The sequence below is a fragment of the Centroberyx gerrardi genome, chromosome 4 (assembly GCF_048128805.1).
Source record: "Centroberyx gerrardi isolate f3 chromosome 4, fCenGer3.hap1.cur.20231027, whole genome shotgun sequence".
Taxonomy (NCBI): Eukaryota; Metazoa; Chordata; class Actinopteri; order Beryciformes; family Berycidae; genus Centroberyx; species Centroberyx gerrardi.
Genome location: NC_136000.1, coordinates 22101942 through 22116515, shown reverse-complemented (window position 1 = coordinate 22116515; position 14574 = coordinate 22101942). Strand labels below are relative to the sequence as shown.

The following is a 14574-nucleotide window of genomic DNA, read 5'->3' as shown; positions in this document are numbered from 1 at the left end:
CTGCCTCCAGGAAATATATTTCTGATCTAGTTTCCAGTTATATCCACAAACAATAAAATATGGGTTACATTTGACTTCAGATGTAAACTGGCAGGATGCAACAAAGGCCAATTGTTAGTTGGACTTACTGATGTTGCACTGCCCAGTTTATTGCCCGCTATGATCAAATGCATTTCCAAGACGTGAGCCCACACAGCCTACAGTATCAAAGCGTAATGCATGGCGAGGCAATCTTGCAGCCAATCTAGAGAAATCAACTGGCTGGTCTCTGGAGGCAGACATCCAGCGGGGTAAGGCATTGCCTCTTCTCTCAGCCTCTCGCCGCTCTGCTCTGCTCTGCTCTGCTCTGCTCTGCTCTCCATCCATGGCGCATCTCCTCGCCAGTCGGCTCCGGGTCGCTCGCTGATTCCACTTCGGCTCTGCAGGACACGAGCGGCAGGCGACAGAGGGATCCCGCCGCCTCACGGAGACTCTTGTACAAATGCAGCGCGAATGACTGGAGAAATATCTGATCGAGTGCATTGATGGTAAGGCATCATTTTGGTGTAGCCCGTAATCTATTGTGCATTTTACGCGCAGCGAGCGGCAGCCGATCTGTGAACTGTTATCTATTAAACAGGATGATCTGCAAGTGAAAGTAAGCCTAACGGAAAAGATCCCCGGAATATTCCTTTGATATTCCTACAGTGACTTAAAGTGTGTCAGCGGTGAGTTTATATGACCTTACCGGACTTTATGGTATTTTTTACCTCCCGCGGTACCACTGTAATATTCGGGACTTATAGTTTCGCTGTGATATTTCACATTCTAAAAATGTGTTGTGGGAACACAGTTGTTTTTCGTAAGGTGATAACCCGAGGCAAGATTTCAGATGGAGTTCATCTTCTGTCGCGATAGTGGGGTCCATCACTGACAATTTACTTTCACTGTTTTCACATCCAAATAGCAGGCTTTTAATGGGCTTTTATGCTTCCTATCTGTGTTACAACCAGTGTTAGATGACTACAGTATGTGTAGATGTAACTGAAGGGGTTACAGCTCAGAACTTGTAGCATAACATATAGCTTTCTTGTTCCAAATCCATCTACTTTATTTTTTTGTTCTTAACTTTAATTTTATCTCCGATTTTGTTCATCATTAAACTTTACATTAGCCTGTGTGTCTGTTTCATTTTGCTCTTGAACAGCATGCATGCCTCAGTCTCGTGCATGCGGCTTGCGCTGCTTTTGCATTGAATCAGACTGAAACCAATCTCGCTCATATATTCACCACGGACTGGATTAGATCATTCTTGATCCCTTGCATCGCAAAGTGGCAGTGTATGTGTGTGTTTTTTTATTATTTTATTTTATTTATTTTAATTCATTTATATATTTATTTGTCTCTCTTTTTCTGTGTGCTGGAGGAACCATGTAGGACGAGGATTCATCTTCTCTCATATCACAGAGCGCTAGTCTGTAGCCCGGGGTCAGATGCTGCTCCTCTCAGCGCTGCAAAGCTCTGCTCTGCTCTCTCAGCTGCTCTGCCTGTGGCACTGCATGTGTGTGTGTGTGTGTGTGTGTGTGTAGGTGTGTGTGTGTGTGTGTGTGTGGCACTCTGCTGTTGGTCGAGAGAGAGAGAGAGAGAGAGAGAGAGAGATGGATAGACAGATAGAAAGGAGAAATAGAGAGAGAATGATGAAAGACAGACTAGAAAAATATGTTGTGAATGTGACTGGAGAGACAAACTCCTCAAACTGTTATGCCATAGGGCTGCAATGTTGACTGCTGCTCAACTATCTGTCTCATCCCTTTTTCTGTTTTTTTTTTTTCTTTTTTTGAGGACTGAGCATCCAGCTTGGCTTTACCAATAAACAGCTTAGCTCAGAGGATTTGAGAACACAGTAAGGTGGTTTAATAGAAAAATCTGTGGCGCTGTCACATCCCTCAATCACCTGCATCCCAAATCCCTCAGTCCCACCCTCATCACTTACCTCCTAACCCCATTTGTTGGCTTTATTCGCCACAGAAGCAATTGCTTTTCCAGCGCCACGCACAAATGTCATTATCTCCCAACACTTTTGCTCCCAGCTATTTTATCTTACTAGCAAAGGCCCGGCTCACTGAATTTACAACTCTGCCAACCTGCCAGACGAGCGCGCGCCACACAGTGTAATCTTCGCTGATCCCGTCCCTGAGGCTTTTATCCCCTGTTAGTGCTGTTATTGTATGAAACGTACAGCAGGTGAGACAATGTAAAGCCTCCATCCACTTCCAGCTGTTGACTGAATGTGGATTATTCGTGGTGCGAGTCCCCGCGCCGGACAAGTTATGAGCGAGGGGGGAAAGGGAGGACTTGCAAATCAAATTGCTTTAATCCATTGAAGCATCTGTCTTCAGTCTCGAGAGGGCAGGGGGCGCAGCGGAGGAGCCCCGATCATGACTGGAAAGGAAAACAAAACCTGTCGCTGAGGAATCATCTGATCTGCTTTGGTCAGCCAGCTGTGCAGTACATGTGCATGTAGGGCAGGGATGGCAGGACAGGACTGTCAAATTGACAGGTTTTTTCTTCCTCCGAGTGTCAAGGATGGTAAGAGGCTCGGTCAAAGTTTCTCATTATCTGCAGTCATTCATGCTTAGATTTTCTGTCTTTTCGTCTGCCTCCCCACTCCCCATCCCTCCGCACATGCCCATACAGACGGAGCAGCTTGAAACGTTGTGTGCTGAAATAAGAGACACCCAGCGTCTCCGTGTCTATCATTCTGTCTGTAACTACCAGTCTGAGAAACAAAGTTTTTTCCCCCCGTGTTTTCATCCTCTGATTGGTGTTTTTAGCAGTCTTCAAATAGAATGGATCATGATGTCAGCTCCATTTCATTCCCTTCACCCACAGAGTAAATGTCTTTGGTTTGTTTTGCACTGTTTGTGATTAATGGAACATCAAAAGCCGATCTCTGCTCAGTGTGATACATTCCTGAGGATATGAATCTGCCAGGAACACATAAACATCATTAATGAACAAGAGCCAGACTGGAGAGACAGAATGACAGAAACAGGGTGGGGAAGCAACAGGGAGAGCAATATTTATCTTTGGCGATAATATGATGTATATTTACCTATGGCTTTGATGATGATGGCCTCTGTATGCAGCCATTTCGAGTGATGGAGAGATGGTTGGTGCCTAGGGATCTGCTGTGATTACCTACCATCAGTCTGGTGCATAGGGACAAATGGATGGCAGCACTTTTTTTCTAAATCCATTTGGAAAATCACATCTCCTGTAGCTCTTTCAAGCCCAGTGGCAGTCCACAGAGGAAACTTCTCTTCTCATGTAAGTGAAGATGGCTATATTTATCTGAGTGTATAGCTTTCTGCTGGGCTTAATTACCCAGATGAGAAGAAAAATATAAAGCAAATGCAATCGTATAGCACTATGTGTACTGCATGTACTGACTATTTTAGGTAACGTTTCCTTTTACATTATGTAGCCACATTAAAGTAGACACTGATACCATTATCCAGCAAACATCTGACCTTTGAACCACATTTTTCCGCATAACAAATAAGTGGTCCCTATGGGAATCAAATGCCTAACCCGATCACTGATAACACAAATTCAAATTATATAAGACTACTAACAATATATTGCTCCTGATAAAAATACAACATGACATAACCTCACTGAAATTGTAGAAATACTGAAAGGTGCTGTCCTTTTATTTTATTTATTTAACCTTTCTTTAACCAGGAAGTCTCTTGAGATATAATATCTCTTTTACAAGAGAGACCTGGCCACATACACACATATCACACATAAAACACATATGATGAACATTACAACAAGTCACATAGGGCCTTGTCCGTTATGTTCCTGAATAAGATGTTTAAAATCCTTAATTGGGGGCAATCCAAGTGTCTCCAATCTACCTTGCACCTTGCCCCCCTTGTGAAGAAAGCACCCTTTTCTGGATTCTGTATTTTTTATGAAACACAGTAGCTATGCTTTAAGCACTGTGCTTCTATATAATGTCAGTGGCAGGGAAAATCTGGATGGGTGAGAGTGAAAGAGAAACACTCTCCCCTCCCTCAACATATACTGCTGATGTGCCCTTGAGTCTGGCTCCTAGCCCCTAACTGGACAGCTCCCAGTGTGAATGGGTCCAACTGTGTGGATGTGAAGCTGAAATACACACATGCTCAGTCAAAAAAAACAAACGAATGGAGTCAAAGCGTGTGCCTCTGTGCTTCCCTGGGGGTGTCAGCGTAAAGGATGTAGCGGCAGAGGACGGGGCAGGATGGAGTGCTCCTGGAAGACGGTGCTGCTGCTGGTGTGTGCGTCTCTGGGGGTGCAGTACACGGCCATCCGCACCCTGAGGGACTCGCTGTCCGGACCCTGCCAGGGAGCCTACCGCTGCCAGACCAGACGCCCCAGAGGTACGCCTCCACAGCCACGCCATCATTAGTCCCACATACTGCACAGCAGAATCCACAGCAGAAAGCTAGAGAGTGCAAGCGGCTGTTTGTGGCATTCAACACAGCATGTATGAAGCTATGCAGAGCCATACACTGCAAAAAGATAAATACATAAAAATTCACTTGCATTATAATAGAATTCAGTTGACAATCACCAGCAGAGGGCATACACACACATATGGTTCAACACTTCAAATGTGTGATTAGTAATATTTGAAATGCTTTAGCAGTTGGGGGAAAAAAGCCCCATGCCAAGAGATTCATCAAAGCATTATATACAGTGTGAAGGAATGGAACAAAGTGTCTTTGGAGGGGAATCAAACTGTGGCACCACACTGAGACTGAAGCGAAGGAGAGGGAAAGAGGAGCTCAAATGACAGATCATTAAGCAGGGGAATTCCCACGAACAGGGGAGGATAGAGAAATTAAATATCTGTGATTCATTTTGCAATTATCCCCCAATTTATCTCCATTAATCCGCTCTCATAGGGCAGCTGTACTTTTCCGGCGTTGAGCGCCTGCGTGTAAAAGTAACATCCCCTTTGCAATCAACTCCTCATCAGCAGTAATTACACATGTTAGCTATTTGCGCTATATTTAGAGATCCGCCATTTCATAATCCCCCTCGGTAACCACCAGCAGACAAGCATCTTACTCATGCATGTTTACCCTCTAAATTATTTAAGCTTTATTGGCTTGATTCTGTAGTTTACTTTCTCCTGGCCTCAAGTTATGATGAAAACTGACTCTCTTTCACTTTTACGACCTTAATTACCTCTTCCTCATGTCTGAAAGTGCTCTGCCACAACTTGAGAAAAATAGGTCGTAATGGGTTTTATAATGCTTTTTAATGCTGTTATTCAGCTTCTGTAAGAAAACATACTGTGATTCAATTTGACTCTGATTGCAATACTTGTTTTATTCAATTTACTATGGCCAAAAGGATTTTTTTGTGATTTAACTCTGTATTGCATTTGCATAATAAATTGAGTGCGCAGAGACTGAGCTTGGCAATGGAGATATTTTACCTTGCCACAGAATCTTATGCTGTTCATGTGAAAAGAACGTAAAATATGCTTGAATTGAAGTCAGTATCACATGATATAAATCACACATGTGAAGGATATGACTTCTTCGCTCTCCCTCTTTCAGACTCCAGGTGGAGAGCGCTGTGCGATGACAGCTGGCCGCCTGTCGAGTCGTCCCGGAAGCACATCCTGCTGTTTGCCACGACCCGCAGCGGCTCCTCCTTCACCGGCCAGCTCCTCAACCAGCACCCGGGGATCTTCTACGTGTTCGAGCCTCTCTACCACGTCCAGCAGGCCTTCACCAACTCCAGCAGCAGACTGCGTCGCACCTTGGACCGCCGCGCCCTGCTGGGAGCGTACAGGGACCTGCTCCTCAACCTGTACACCTGCGACCTTCACTTCCTGGAGAACTACATCCGGCCCGAGCCGCAGGATCACGTCACAGGCTCCTTCTTCCGCCGGAGCTCCAGCCGCGCCCTCTGCTCCCCGCCGGTCTGCCTGGAAGGCGGGGACGGAGGAGCGGCAGCCACCGGCCCGCCCGACGAAACCTGGTGTCCTAAGAAGTGTGGGGCGCTGAACCTCACCCTGGCCTCCGCCTCGTGTCTGTCTAGGGGACATGTGGCCATAAAGACGGTCCGGGTCCCTGAGGTGGGGGACCTGCGCACCCTGACCGAGGACCCTCGCCTGGACCTGAAGATCATTCACCTGGTGCGGGACCCCAGAGCCATCCTGGCCTCGCGCATGATGGCCTTCTCGGACCAGTTCCGCGCCTGGAAAATATGGAACGCTACGGGACGGCAGCCGCGGTACGTGGACCTGTCCCAGATCACCAGCACCTGCAAGGACATGGCGGCCTCAGCGGAGACGGGGCTGCAGAGGCCCGCCTGGCTGCGGGGACGCTACCTACTCGTCCGCTACGAGGACCTGGCCTTCAACCCCAAGGACAAGGCCACCGAGATCTACAGGTTCGTGGGGCTGGAGATGGAGGACAGGGTGCGGGCGTGGATCGCGAGGAACACCAACAGTAACGCGTCGTCTCTGACGGAGTGGAACTACCGCTACTCCACCACCAGAGACTCCAGAGCCACAGCGGAGAGCTGGAGGCTCCGGCTGGGCTTTGACATCGTCAGGACTTTGCAGGACCTGTGCAGCGACACGCTGGCCCTGCTGGGATACAGGCAGGTCCGCTCTGTGGCCGAGCTCCGGAACCTGTCCCGCAGTTTAGTGGAGCCCAGGACCTTTCAGCCAGTCACATGAGGGTGGGAGATGTGAGGAAAGGAGAAAAAAGAAGCTTGATGATTAGTTTATTTCTGCTGACTTGCCCCTCTGTCATGATGCTGATATGATGAATGTGACATATCTTATTTTTGAATAATGCCTCTAACTTCTGATGATTTGAAAAGTAATTTATTATCACCTGTATTTTCAATTTTTATGGTTTTGTTATGGACATTAAAAGTGCCAAATTTCAAGAGTTGATGCTAGAGAAAGTATTGATCCAAAATAAAGGCTATATTGCTGTATGTGCTGATTGTATTACTCCGCTCAAATAATATTCTGTATTCTTGAGTTGTACAGCAAAACGATGAACAGTGAACTGGTATGATCTAATTCTTCTCCTGGAACTTTTTGCTGTTTTTTCACTATTTAACTTTCTTTTAAGTGTAAAAAAAAAAAAAAAAACACATTGCAAAAGGTTCAGGTACAATTTCAAAGTAAAGCTGACCTTAAGTCACACAAAAAGTGATGTTCTTGAAGGTGAGACACACAGGAGATGAAGGGGATTTATTTGTAAAATAAAAATTATAGTGCTTGCCTGCCAAGTTTCTCTAATGCATTTCAGAAAAGGATTAAAATGTCACATGTCGTAGGTAGAAAATCTTTGCTGGTGCAGTGCACAGCAGCTCTGTTTGCAATGAGAATCTACATACAGAAAGGGGATATTGTTTTTTTTTTCACTGTACATATTAATAACAGTGTTATCCTGCTGAAAATGTGCAGACGTTATGTACTGGATATGTTTTTACATTTTTGTCAGTGTCACTATACTGTTTATATTTTTTAGTTTTTTAAAAAATAAATTATTCATATCTACATATTTACGTTATACATATCTAACACTGCTGAAATCTTTCTGCAATCATAGTTGTTTGAAGTGTTTTATTTTTTTTCAGTTTTCAGAAAGTGTTGGAGAAGAAATTGGAATGTTTGTGTTTTAGTGCTGAAAACTGAGAAAGCTGCAAATTCATCATCTGTTATCTTGTATTCCCACTGCGTCTGGGCCGTCTTTAAGCCAAATTTAAATCTTGTTGATGTGGAGGAAAGAATAGATATGTTATTGACTCAGGAGAACAATGGCTGTATTTTAGGTGACAGCTAACATTGAACCTACAAAGTATAATAAAGATAATACGATCAGTTAGACAATGCCATAGTTCTAACTATTACATGTGAGACTTGCAGCAGAGTATACCTCACAGCCCACAGATTAGACAGCTGCAGCTTTTCTGCCAGCCGTGCCATTTGAAATTGGCCTTTGTGTCTAAACAGAGAAACGAAGCATGCCATCTCCAGACACCAGCCCATTTATTTCCGTGTAGAGCTGCTCTCTTGAGATAAATGCTGGAAGTAGTTTCTGAGGAAGAACTCATTGCATGAATCATTGCAGAGCCATTGATTGACTGTGACTTTCCAGCCTTTCAAATGCGAGCATTGTATCTTCCGACCCCATGGAGGCTGCAATTGTAGCCCCCCGAGAGCTGCGAGCATCAGTGCCTATAAGCTAAAGAAAGGCACTCCAGGATGAAGAAAAGAACGTGATTTGAGTGGAACAGTCATGCTCCTCTGTGAGGACTATTAAATGAGAGGGTTAAATTGTCCCTTTAATAATGTATTTTTAGACCCCCATCCTCCATCCTTCCTATAGCTGTCCTATAGCTGCTGACATCAGGGAAATCTTTGCCCGGAGAACAGATCTACAGATCCAGCTGAGGAGAAACAGGATTTAAGATGCATGGAGAAAAGAAGGGCCGTCTTTCTTTGAACTTAATCTGCAAGGCTACACAAACTGGCCATAAAGCAAGGGTTTATGACACCCGGGGAGATGTGCTTCATCGGTTTTTCCATCCGCACCCTGACACACAAAGCTGCAAGTGGCCTGAGTCAGCCGTCAGCTAATTACCCATTTCTTTGCACTCGATATCAGCAACCACTTTCTGGCTCTTTAACCCTGTTGACAAATATGGGCCTCATCGATGCTGGCGACAAATGCTGCTAAGAGATGCATGCTGATATTGAACAGCACAAACTGAATCTGCGGCGACTGTAGTGGCTTGACATGTAAAAACAGGGGCGCGTAGGCCAAAAAATCCAGTGAAGACTAGATGCAAGGGGAGCTCGCACTCACAAATGGAAGAAAAACATTCTCAAACCAAGACAGTAAAAGGCAAAGTTTGTCGTTTTTTATTGTGCACCTGACCAATAAAATGACCTGTGCTCAAGTGGACGCACGATGACATCCTTCATGCTGACACCAGCAGGGAAGCATAGAGGGACACACTATGACTTATTTGTTGTTTTTTTTGTGTTTTTGGACTCAGCAAAATGGTTTCTAGTTACAGGTTTTAGATGCTTTTCTCTTCTTTTTGTGCGTGTGAGCTCCCCCTGGCATCTTGTCAATTTTTGGAGGTGGAAATGTAGGATGTATGTGGAAGCAGTTGGTTGGTGATGGACTGTGTGTGTATGTGTGTGTGTGTGTTTGGGGGGGGGTTGTGTAAGACAGGGAAACAGTGAGACATAGTGAGAGACAGTGACTCAGAGGTGTGAAGCCACATTACTAGTTACCATCTCTCATTATTTTTTACAAAAAAAAGCAAAAATTTCTGTCAAGACAGAGCGACTTGGCAGCAGGTTGACATGAGGAGGGAGATCGCCCTTCAACAGGAGGACCAGGGTTCAAGCCCCTGTAGGGAAGCACCTGTACTGCTGAAGTGTCTTTGAGCAAGTCACTGGTCCAGCAGTGCTGCTCTGTTGCCTGCGCTCTGATCTCCGCTGTGGAGACAGGCGAGCGAAAAGAGAATTTCCCTACAGGAATCAATCAAGTATCACATTATACACATTACATTATAATAATTATTACTACTTCAATAGATTCAAAGACAAGAGACTTGCCTTAATTGTCTTAATTATTTCCTTTCTTTCAGAATAGAATCACAAAGTAGCTGAAAGAGTGACAAAGATCAAAGACTATTTTTGACAAAGCAATTTCCCTTGTATCAAACTTAATTGGTCATTAAAATCGGAGATTGAATATCGCAGCCTCGACGCTCAGAACGATTCCAGGTCACAGGCAGCAAGGAGCGTCGCTTCAGCACAAAGCAACTTTCAACAATGTTTTGATACGCGCCCTTTTGACCTTCCAGCATCACTGCTGTGTCAGTAAAATCAGCTCCACCATGTAAACCCCCCCCCCTCCACCCCCTCCACCCCAGGCTGTAATCACCAGCCTTAACCATCCTCCGGTCGTAATGAGACGTGGGAGCGAAGGAGGTGGGGAGACGTCCTTGCAGTTCCTCCTCCAGCTGCAGGTGTGTCATCCAGGTTCATTATCCTGTGGTCGATTCTTTATGGCCCTTATCTGGGCAGATGGCCAGAAAGTTGGCAAATTATGAGCTCTCACTCACACACACACACACGCACACACACACACACACACACACACACCCACACACACACACATGCACATTCTAGTTCTCAAACAGGACACATACTCCGAAAAATCGTGCTGTAATGACATTAGAGTTATAAAGCATACATTAAGCAAATTTTATGCTTTGCTCAAGATCATTATCAGTTTCTATGTTTGTGTACGTGTGTGTGTGTGTGTGTGTGTGTGTGTGTGTGTGTGTGTGTGTGTGTGTGTGTATGTGTGTATGTGTGTGCGCATACATAAACATGCATGTACAGGTAATTGTGCACATACATATACTATGCATCCTTGGGCTTATGGGCTTGGCAAAGGTGACACACAGCAGCCAAGAGGACAATTTCCGCTCTTTGGTGAGCACCACAAATTGCTCCCTTCTAGGAAAGCATTGATTTAAGAAAGGTCAGAGGCTGGAGAAAGAGGAACACATATTGACAATCCAGTTAAAACGACTTGTGAAATGCGTTGCTGATGACCAGCGGAGCAACACGAGGAAATGAGTATTCCTATTTTGTATCTGGTATATATCAGCACTTTAAGATTTGTATCCGCAGCATACTCTGTTTATCATTTATCACTACGCTGCTGAAGGCTACAGTTCACACAAACTAGGTACATCCAGTGTATAATGCTCAGCTTGTTTGATAGAAAGGAAGAAAATTGATGAGAAAATGTTAAGATATTGGAGCTCTCTTGACAGTAAAGCTCGCCAGCTTTTTCTCTATAGACACAGCCGTTAAAATCCCAGTAGCACTGGCACAAACAGTTTGCATTTTTCATTCCCCTCACTGGGAGCCAAGTACGCCATTTATGGAGAAATTAAGGAGCATTTAAGACAGAATGAAACCACTCTAAGCCACAGTATCTTTATTACTGAAACCACATGGGCCCTGAGCAGACATCAGCCTCTGTCACACTCATCACTCAAATACTGCTATTTAGCCCCATGCACACACACAAACACACACACACACACACACACACAGCCCTCTGCATGCACCCCTACCATACTGTATTCCTTCTCCATTGGTAATCTATACTTCTCTCCCGCTGCCTCTCTCTCTATAACGCATTCTCTGTCAGACAAATGTCTCTCTTTATACACAAAGATGCCAACGCCTTCAGCACGGCTGCTATATCTTTTGTAGTCAAAGTTAGATTTTTTTATGATGTCTCTCCCAGTGTTGGGCTCCAGCGTGAGTTCGCTCACAGATCATTTATTGTGTTTTCCATTGATCCTAATAAGGGGCTTTTCGTAGCGCACATCAAAAGGCCAGCTGGCAGAGTTGCATCTTGAATGCGGCTCCTCAAGGTAAATGCAAGCGGGCCCCCGTCAAACTTAGCATCGTCAGCGATATCACGCGGCGCAGTTTAAGAAGACAGTAGTGAAGCTCAACAATGTACTCAACTATTTCATAAATCAGTGAATGCACTAAAAGCTTTCTTCTTCCTCAGGTCAACAACAGCAACCCATATAAAGTACTATATGCATGTATCATTGGGGTCGGAGTTCTCTCTTAACTGTCAGCGGGATCTAAATCACCGGTTTACATCTTTAGAATAATTAAATGCCCAATTGATCTCGTCCTTTATTGCTCTATTGGGTGGAAAACACACTCCATGGGGGCATATGGTGATTGCTAAATTGCTGTGATATTGTTAAGGGTAATTAGGCATATTACAATTTGAGGTAATAGGCGTCATAAAATTTAATTTTGAAAAGTGTCTATATTTCATGAAAGGCTGGGGCTATTTTGAGCCTTTCATGACGCACAATGAAGCAAACGCTGCAGCTCCGGAAAGAGATGACTCTCTAATCTAAATAGTGAGATGGAGCGATGACACACCATCAAGCACCAAGTCAGGCAAAGACGGGCTACATCCAAGACTCCTCAAGAGGTAAACAATTGGATATGTAAGTCTATTTAATGTGCAGTTTTTCTCTGCTTGAACCTTAACAATGAATAGAAGACAATAGATGAATAAAAGCTGGAATAAAATTGTGTGAGGCTCTATAGTATAGAGTGTTTTCAGGGTGGTTGAATGCATTTAAAGCTTGAAACACTGGGACTAGTTTTGTATTCCAAGACTTGTCTCCCCTGACCCCTTCAGGGCGATCTCAGTAGAATATAGTAGAACAATCTATCTCAGTAGAGTGTTGGTGTTCAATCACACATCCCTCTGACGTCCCTCTCACCCCCGAGGAGACTCTTCCCTCCGGATGCTTTTTTTGTAGAAAAACCCAAATCTTTTTCAAGCGAGCAACACTTTAGATGTTTCAGATGTGGATATTGGTCGTCCTCTGCTTCGGCTTCGCTCTCCTCCTTTCATTTCCAGCTTTGCTTTCAGAAGACAGTAGGCGTGAAAGTGTCTGTGGGATTTTTTAAATGCGTCTCCTCTCTTCTGGAAGTCTTTTACACGAGGCGGACTAAAGAGGGGTGTGAAGTGTGGGCCGCAGTATCACAGCGGCAGTGGGAGGAAGGTGTGATCACAAACCCCGGGGGCTCAGCGGATCACACATCACACCGCTCATCCCCCGGTCTGTAGTGTGGACCGGGCTTTCCAACCCCCTCATCCCAACATGCAGTCTCCTCTCTTTCTTCATCTCTCTCCTACCTAATATTTCAACTGGGCTTACTTTGCATCAAACGCGTCCTTTTCTCTTTCTTTTCTTCTTCTGTTTTCCCCTCCCTCTGGATAAAGGTACGCCAACACTGTCAGCACTTCCTCAATGAATTCCCAACTACCCCTAATTTTCAGACTCATACATAATTCACCAACAAAGGGCATGTACCGAACAGAGCTGCATCTAGCTGGGTTAACTATCTTCTCCTCTTTGGTTTAATTTGAATAGATTTCATATTCTTTGAACGGGCATCTGAGATACCCAATTTCATATGTGAAAAAGGAAAAAGAAAGAGGGAGGATGGGCTGGAGACAGTGGGAAATGAAGCCTAACTACAAGCACAGCAGCTTGGATGGCTGATCTGCAGCTGTCTGTGGGTTTTTCCAAGGCTTTTGATGATTTACATGCATACAAGTTGTCTTTTTAGTTTTTGGGCACATTTCCAGGTACTGTCCATTTCTCTCTCGATGGTTCTGTGTGCTGTAGAGATGTAGCACTTTGACGCAAAATAATTCAATTTAAATGGTCTAAATATGAAAAGATCTCTTGAGGAAGCATCGGCCTGTCTTTGTATAGTCCGACTGGTTCTTCAGCACCACAGTATATAGACCGGCTTGTAAACCTGCGAGACAAGACACTCTATCATTGTGCCTCTTCTCTTTCTCCTCTCTCTTGCTTTCCCTCTCTCTCTCTCCCCCTCCCTCCTTTTGTTTCCAGGCACACAGCTTCGGTCCCATCGGTACCTCAGGGCTGACATGTCCGCTGATGCTAACAAATGACGGGCGTCCCCCCTGACAGCAAGTCCATCTGTCTGTGTCAGAGTAATTGAATTTCATAAATATAATCAGAGGGGTCTGTTATGAAGGGACCTGTACTCCGGTCTCCTCTGCATCATGGCTGTGTATTATTCCACACACAACGGATACTGTCTGCAACCAGATTAACAAGGGGGGAGCACAAGCATGGCGGAAACACATGCAAGTGATGTTCATCCATCAGAGAGACATTAGTTTTGCACCCAACAAATAATGAACAGGGAACCAATTCAGCCGCACTATTTGTCTTGCCATCTAATAGGAAGCGGAAGTTGCCAGTGACATGCAGGTTTGATTGATTGGGTAATGGAAGGGGCCACTGATGCCCCACTCTGCCATCATGTTGATTTGTTCTGGTTTGAGAAGGAATAGTGCTTAAAAACTCCACTAGACAATTTGACATTAATCAAGTGAATGAATACGCTGCAGGCAATCCCCCACTATCGGTCAAAACAAAACAAAAAACTTCAAAGCAGCTGATGGGAACAGACTTCAAGCCGCAGTTCCCATTCATTATTTGCCAAAGTAGCGCCACAGTATTCCCACTGACCAGCATGTGCAGATTCAATCGCTGTCAGAGAGTACAGTCTTAACATTATGTGCTGCTGAAACAGATGCTTCTCAAGAACCATATGCTCAATAGAAAGCCTCTAATTAGCTGTTAAATGAGCCAAGCCTTGACCTGAGAAGCTCCCTCAGAGGAGTAGTTAATCCCTGTTGATGCAGTTTGAGGAATCATTGATCCAGAGGCCCATCAAGCTTTAGTCCATGAGAATGCTATCGACCAAGGCATCCGCAGCGTCCTTTCAGTCAAGCTACAAACTTACTTCAAAGGATTTCTTTTTTAAAAACACCCCACCCCTGTTCGGTTGGTGTAGATGATCAGAACAAAGATTCAATTGACAGGGCTTCAGGGTTTCTCAAACACTGCAATCTAATTAGTGGCAAT

At 44.7% G+C, this 14574-nt stretch overlaps 1 protein-coding gene across 1 annotated transcript; it reads left to right on the top strand.

Annotated features, from left to right (window-relative positions):
• The first annotated feature begins 4258 nt into the window (after nt 1-4258).
• Nucleotides 4259-6736, top strand: LOC139912545 (carbohydrate sulfotransferase 1). Its single transcript, XM_071900379.2, has 2 exons — nt 4259-4412; nt 5604-6736. Exons 1-2 carry the CDS (start codon nt 4274-4276, stop codon nt 6734-6736), a joined length of 1272 nt encoding a protein of 423 aa, XP_071756480.1. The 5' UTR covers nt 4259-4273.
• Nucleotides 6737-14574: the final 7838 nt, after the last annotated feature.

Coding starts and splice junctions, on each gene's coding strand:
- LOC139912545 (XM_071900379.2), top strand. CDS start 4,274: ATGGAGTGCTCCTGGAAGACGGTGCTGCTGCTGGTGTGTGCGTCTCTG. Junction 4,413..5,603: donor CCAGACCAGACGCCCCAGAG/GTACGCCTCCAC, acceptor TCCCTCTTTCAG/ACTCCAGGTGGAGAGCGCTG.